Source organism: Panthera onca, chromosome A2, assembly GCF_046562875.1.
Source record: "Panthera onca isolate mPanOnc1 chromosome A2, mPanOnc1 haplotype 2, whole genome shotgun sequence".
NCBI lineage: Eukaryota > Metazoa > Chordata > Mammalia > Carnivora > Felidae > Panthera > Panthera onca.
This window is the reverse complement of record NC_138340.1, coordinates 162,723,352-162,730,244: the sequence shown is the minus strand read 5'-3', so window position 1 is coordinate 162,730,244 and position 6,893 is coordinate 162,723,352. Positions and strand designations below refer to the sequence as shown.

At 44.5% G+C, this 6,893-nt stretch overlaps 1 protein-coding gene across 3 annotated transcripts in view; it reads right to left on the bottom strand.

The window, feature by feature from the left end:
• Positions 1 to 2,589: 2,589 nt before the first annotated feature.
• LOC132675732 (GTPase IMAP family member 7-like) overlaps positions 2,590 to 6,893 on the bottom strand; it is a 68,097-nt gene continuing 63,793 nt past the window's right edge. For all 3 annotated transcript variants that reach the window (XM_081795105.1, XM_078437795.2, XM_078437796.2), the window contains exon 2: positions 2,590 to 4,030. In XM_081795105.1, the coding sequence (XP_081651231.1) occupies positions 3,138 to 4,013 (876 nt within the window). In that variant the 5' untranslated portion in view covers positions 4,014 to 4,030 and the 3' untranslated portion in view covers positions 2,590 to 3,137. The remainder of the gene's footprint in view (positions 4,031 to 6,893) is intronic.

Here is a 6,893-nt window from a genome sequence, read left to right as displayed (position 1 = left end):
GGTTTCAGGAGAGAGAGAACCTCCATCTCTCTGGACATGGCACGCAGAGACGACTCCCTGTGGGGCCTCCCTTACATAGTCACACGGTTACACCTGGGCCACCTTCTGCCCTGGGGAGACGATTCTGCCGCAGATGAACTCCAAGAATTGACCAATACTAATTTGTCATTGTCCCTATAAATTAAATGTTCTCGTTTAAAAAGTCCTTTCCTCTTGGGATGCCTGGCTGGATCATTTGGAAGAACATGCGACCCTTGATCTCATGGTCATGAGTTGGAGCCCCATGTTGGGTGTAGAGATTACTTAAATGCTAAAACCTAACAGAAAAGGTCCTTTCCTCTTGACTCCTTCAAATATCTATCAAATTAGTTGAAGGAATAAACCTCACAAAACTGGTTCTTGCTTCTTCCTTTGGACATCCTATATGGATCTTCTAGCATATAGTTTTGGACTGCGGGCTATTGGCAATTAGTGAAGATTCAACTGATATTAAGGGAGATATTTATGTTACCCCGAACCTTTCATATAGCCTTCTGACCCAGATTTCAAGTTAATACAGGTCATTTCCATTGGACCCTAACTTTGACATTTGATATTGAACTTGTCACAAACCTAACTCAACGCTGTTGCCCCTGAATCGATCCTTCCCCTGAAAATCTTACCTGTCACCCTGAACTTTCCTGTTTCTAAATATAAGCATGACCATTTTACCCATCACCCACATGGACACATCCTACACATCCTTCACAGTAGACTTCATACCCTAAATCTTTCCTCAGTTCTTCCTCTATAAATCCTAGTGTAAATTCCCCATCATGAGTCATGACGATCACATATTTCAACAACAGGGATCATGCACACATTAAACCCTGGAAATTCCACAGCCTTCAGCACTGAAATAGAACCACATTCAGAGAAAACTGGAATATAAAATATAGTAAGAGAAGTGAGTGAGCAATATTTCGATTGTCAAATGAAGAGATAATGATTTATTTGATTTACTCGTTTTTTCTCTGGTTATCTCTTACCTTCCGAAATGGAATCTAAGGTAGGGAGAAAAGAAATCAGCTTACATAAGCTGCACATTCAAATGGCCTGAACACAAGTTAATTGTATTAAGAATGCTTCTGCATATCTCTGGGGGAAAATATCTTTTAAACGACTCTGAAATGAAAATGGACAGGGCACGAATACTTTGCTCTCTAATCATACTAGAGTCACTTACAAGGAAGTAGTTTTGAACATAAGAAGTGCATGAAGGCACAGAGTACTTTGGTCTCACTTTGTCATTTGACACATGTTTTCTCATGAGAGGATTTTTTTCTTCCGTGTTTTTACTGCATTCTGAATACTTATGATGAATCTTACAATGAGCGGGTATTTAGAATCTTAAGTTTTCCAGACTTAATCTCTAATCCGTCTCCCGAAAAGTCACTGATATGGTAAATACTCTCAGTCATGTTCACAGACAAAACAAAGGACAAATAAAAATTCTAATAATTTGGATCTGGGATGTCTGCAATCCTTGTGAGTAACTGAGAGTCACCCATCTAACTTTGAAGTTTCTCTATTATTTTAGCAAGACAGAACCTTTCATCTACTTACTGCAAATGTCACAGCATGGAAGGGTAAGGAGAGATTTTTCTGGTGTCAGGAAATAAGCACTAGAGGGAATGAAAAACCATCAACAACAATAAAGATGCTCTGAAAGAGAACTAGGTACCATAAGATTTTTCAATCAGATTCTCACAGGAAAAAGATAGTCTGCTCTCATTAGGTACTTGGAGAAAGTTTAGAGAAGGGGCCTCTTACACACTGTGGACGCAGGGAATTTGGAAACCACAGTGACATTGATAGTATCGATAAGAAAATTGAGTCCCACCTGAAGGGGTGAAGAAAGACTGGAATGCAGAAGAAGAGTTGGGTAGAAAGGCCACCAAGGGAGGAGCTGTGAGCTTTGGCGTAGGGTTGCAGTTAGTCAGAGATGGCCCTGCAGAGAGAGAGGTGGGGGAATGGACACCCCAACCTTGCTTTTCTACTTCCACAGGGCCTCTGACTTGGACTTCCCTTTGGCCAGCCAGGCAGAAGTCAGAGAGCAAGAGATCCCACCGATGTAGTGCAACTAGATCAGCCTCAGGGGGCAAAGAGCTGGGTGAAGTGTGATTCTGCAGAGGCAAATGAAGACTATGTGGCCCAGATGGGATTTTTCAGATACAAGTGGAGACATTTTAAGTTAGGATGGTCCCTAAAAAAGAAGTGAGAGAAACACAATAAGAGAATCCTGTGACTTTCAGATCTTCATGAACCACAGAACAATCTTTCCAGAGAAACCCGATACCTCCCTAACATAGTACTTGTGGCCATGCGGTGCAACGACGCATGTGACCAGTGGTTCAGACACTTAACATGTGCAGGATTTCTGATTTGAATTTTCCTGAGTCTTTGAACTCTATATGCCATTGCCTGATTATGCCAACTTTGTGTGAAGAGGGACAGGTGGCAAGGGGGGGCGGTGGGGACTGAGAGCTGGGAAGCCCTTTCATTCTGGTTAGTTCTCACTGCATAACAAACCATTCTGAAGCTCAGTGGTTAAAAACAAAAACCATCATTTATTTGTTCTCATAAAGCTGCAATTTGGGCAGGACTCAGCGGGAATGGATCATCTTTGCTTTCTGCAACTTCGTCTGAGATGGCGGGGCAGCCGGAGGGCCCGCTTCTGTGTTGCCTCACTTGCATGGCGGGCAAGTTGGTCTGAGTCATAAATGAAAGGTGAGCTGGGAAGTGGGCCAGTGACTTCAGGCCCTCTGCATGGGGGCCTCTCAAGAGGCAGCCTGGGCTTCCTCACAACATGACAGTCAAGTTCCAAGGGCAAGAACCGCAACAGGGCAAGGAAGCATTGCCCATATGTAACCTTAGAGTCACAAGGTGTTGCTTCAACCATCTGCTATTAATTGAAACAGTCCCACATCTGCTCAGTTCAAGGTAGAGGACACAGGCCCTGCAAGTCAGTGGCAAGTAACAGGGTCAGGTTATAGGAAGAATAAGTAGAAGCTACTGTCACAGCTATCTATGGAAACTACAATCTACCACTATGGCAAATCATAGTAAATTCAGAAGAAAAAATGAAATGGTCTTTACTACCAAAACATATGCCATATTTGTGAAAGCATCCTTATAATCCCATTTGAACCATCTCTAAATAATCCCATCTCAGCTTCTACCCTGATATTTTTTATTTGTTCAGCATACTTCATCTTTAGCCGTTTTATTTTTTCCTCCCGTTCTTCCTGTGATTTATGAGCATATTCCTTTTCTACTAGTTTAATTTCATTATTTAATTGATCGATGTAGATCTTCTTCAGGTCTTCTTCCCGTTGCTTCAGCCTCTTCTCTGTGTCCTCGTAAATGGCATCGGTAAAGTAAGCCCCTCCGTTGCTCTGCACCATCTCCTCTATCAGCTCCACCAGCTCCTGCACTTGAGCTTCCTTCTCGGCCTCTGAGGCTCTGTTGTTGAAGGCACAGTAGCGGTTCCCACACTCGCTGATGATGTTTCTTAGCTTCACATCTGCATCTGCTAAGACGTGCCTCAGGCTCTGCTCCTCCAAGTTATCTTTGTGAGTGAACAACATGATCAAGTGCCTCAAGGCTGGCTCCCCAAAGACATACTTGATCAATGCCACGGTCTTCTGCTCTTCAAATGTGTAGCGGCCCACTGGGAGGACCAAGATGATGGTGTGGGGCCCAGGACAAGAGTAGAGGACACACTGGCTGATTTCCCTGCACGTGGTATTCAGGGTCTCCTTGGTGTCAAAGAGCCCTGAGGTGTCAACAACAAGAAGTTTCCTCCCCTTCCATTCCTTGGATGCTTTTTGACACCTGGAGATGACAGCACGGGGAGCAACTCTAGACTCAAAGTCTCTACTCCCCAGGATGGTGTTGGCCGTTGCGCTCTTCCCACTTCCAGTTTTCCCCACTAGTACAATCCTCAGAGTGTTGTCCTGAGGGTCTGCCATGTCACTACCAGGAGTCTCTGTGGTGTAAAGCAAAGGAAGGAGAAGAAAAAGAGTCAAAGAAGGTAAATGGAAACCATCACCTCGCTCTTATGACCTATGTGTTCCTCCCTGAAATCCTGCAGTAGTCTACTATCCTTGTTGGTCCCATAAAGACAGAAAGATGAGACAATTCAATCACCATGGAAAAACAAAGTAAAGAGTTCCCCTACAAAAGAGTACCAGGTCCAGATGGATTCATGGGGATCTCACTTAACCTTTCTTAAACTATTCCTGATGGCTTAAAACAGAAGGAAACCTTTCCAATTCTTTCTATGACACAAGTGTGATATTGATCCCAAAGGTTAACAAAGAATTCACCAATAAATAAAACTACAGACATGTCTCATTTGTGAAAACTAATGCCAAAATCCCAAATAAATTGTCAGACACTAAAATGTAATACCCCACAATTACGTGTGATTTATTTCAGAAATACTAGGGTAGTTCAATATGAGAAAATGGATTGTAACAACATATCCTCGTTAGTAGATTTAAGAAGAAAAATACCTTGATGCAGAACAGACATTTCCCCAAATTCCACACTGTTTTAATAGATACTTCTTTAACATGTTTATATAGAAATATAAATTTTAAAAAATTTGTCACCCTTTTTTTCTCTGCAGCTAAAATAGTTGACTATTAAGTTCATTTGGATAAATGAAGAAAGAAAATTAGCCTGTAGAGTCAAAAAAGAGAAGAACAATGAGGGAGGACCAGCTCTAACATAGTAAAATATTTTAGCCCCAATAATTAAGGCAGTATGAAGTGTGTGTGATCAGAGACAGATCAGAAAACAAAAACGGACAATTCAGAAATAGACCAAATTGGGAGGGAGAGAGGGAAGATGGCGGTGTAGGAGGACGCTGGGCTCACTGCGCGTCCTGCTGATCACTTAGATTCCACCTACACCTGCCTAAAGAACCCAGAAAACCGCCAGAGGATTAGCAGAATGGAGTCTCCAGAGCCAAGCGCAGACGAGAGGCCCACGGAAGAGGGTAGGAAGGGCGGCGAGGCGGTGCGCGCTCCACGGACTGGCGGGAGGGAGCCGGGGCTGAGGGGCGGCTCTCCGGCCAAGCAGAGCCCCCGAGTCTGGCTGGCAAAAGCAGAGGGGCCGGACGGACTGTGTTCCGACAGCAAGCACGACTTAGCGTCTGGGAGGTCATAAGTTAACAGCTCTGCTCAGAAAGTGGGAAAGCTGGAGGACAAAGAGAGGGAGAGCTGCTGAGCCCCCAGACGGCAGAGCTCAGCTTGGCAGGGAACAAAGGCGCTCGCCAGCGCCATCTCCCTCACCCATCCCCCAGCCAAAATCCCAAAGAGAACCAGTTCCTGCCAGGGAACTTGCTCGCTCAGCGCAAACACCCAACTCTGTGCTTCTGCGGAGCCAAACCTCCGGCAGTGGATCTGACTCCCTCCCGCTGCCACAGGGCCCCTCCTGAAGTGGATCACCTAAGGAGAAGCGAGCTAAGCCTGCCCCTCCTGCCCCCGTGCACCTTGCCTACCCACCCCAGCTAATACGCCAGATCCCCAGCACCACAAGCCTGGCAGTGTGCAAGTAGCCCAGACGGCCACGCCACCCCACAGTGAATCCCGCCCCTAGGAGAGGGGAAGAGAAGGCACACACCAGTCTGACTGTGGCCCCAGCGGTGGGCTGGGGGCAGACATCAGGTCGGACTGCAGCCCCGCCCACCAACTCCAGTTATACACCACAGCACAGGGGAAGCGCCCTGCAGGTCCCCACCACTCCAGGGACTATCCAAAATGACCAAACGGAAGAATTCCCCCCAGAAGAATCTCCAGGAAATAACAACAGCTAATGAACTGATCAAAAAGGATTTAAATAATATAACAGAAAGTGAATTTAGAATAATAGTCATAAAATTAATCGCTGGGCTTGAAAACAGTATACAGGACAGCAGAGAATCTCTTGCCACAGAGATCAAGGGACTAAGGAACAGTCACGAGGAGCTGAAAAGCGCTTTAAACAAAATGCAAAACAAAATGGAAACGACGACAGCTCGGATTGAAGAGGCAGAGAAGAGAATAGGTGAACTAGAAGATAAAGTTATGGAAAAAGAGGAAGCTGAGAGAAAGAGAGATAAAAAAATCCAGGAGTATGAGGGAAAAATTAGAGAACTAAGTGATACAGTAAAAAGAAATAATATACTCATAATTGGTATCCCAGAGGAGGAAGAGAGAGGGAAAGGTGCTGAAGGGGTACTTGAAGAAATTATAGCTGAGAACTTCCCTGAACTGGGGAAGGAAAAAGGCATTGAAATCCAAGAGGCACAGAGAACTCCCTTCAGACGTAACTTGAATCGATCTTCTGCACGACATATCATAGTGAAACTGGCAAAATACAAGGATAAAGAGAAAATTCTGAAAGCAGCAAGGGATAAACGTGTCCTCACATAGAAAGGGAGACCTATAAGACTCGTGACTGATCTCTCCTTTGAAACTTGGCAGGCCAGAAAGGCTTGGCACGATATCTTCAGTGTGCTAAACAGAAAAAATATGCAGCCGAGAATCCTTTATCCAGCAAGTCTGTCATTTAGAATAGGAGAGATAAAGGTCTTCCCAAACAAACAAAAACCGAAGGAATTTGTCACCACTAAACCAGCCCTACAAGAGATCCTAAGGGGGATCCTGTGAGACGAAGTACCAGAGACATCACTACAAGCATAAAACATACAGACATCACAATGACTCTAAACCCGTATCTTTCTATAATAACACTGAATGTAAATGGATTAAATGCGCCAACCAAAAGACATAGGGTATCAGAATGGATAAAAAAACAAGACCCATCTATTTGCTGTCTACAAGAGACTCATTTTAGATCTG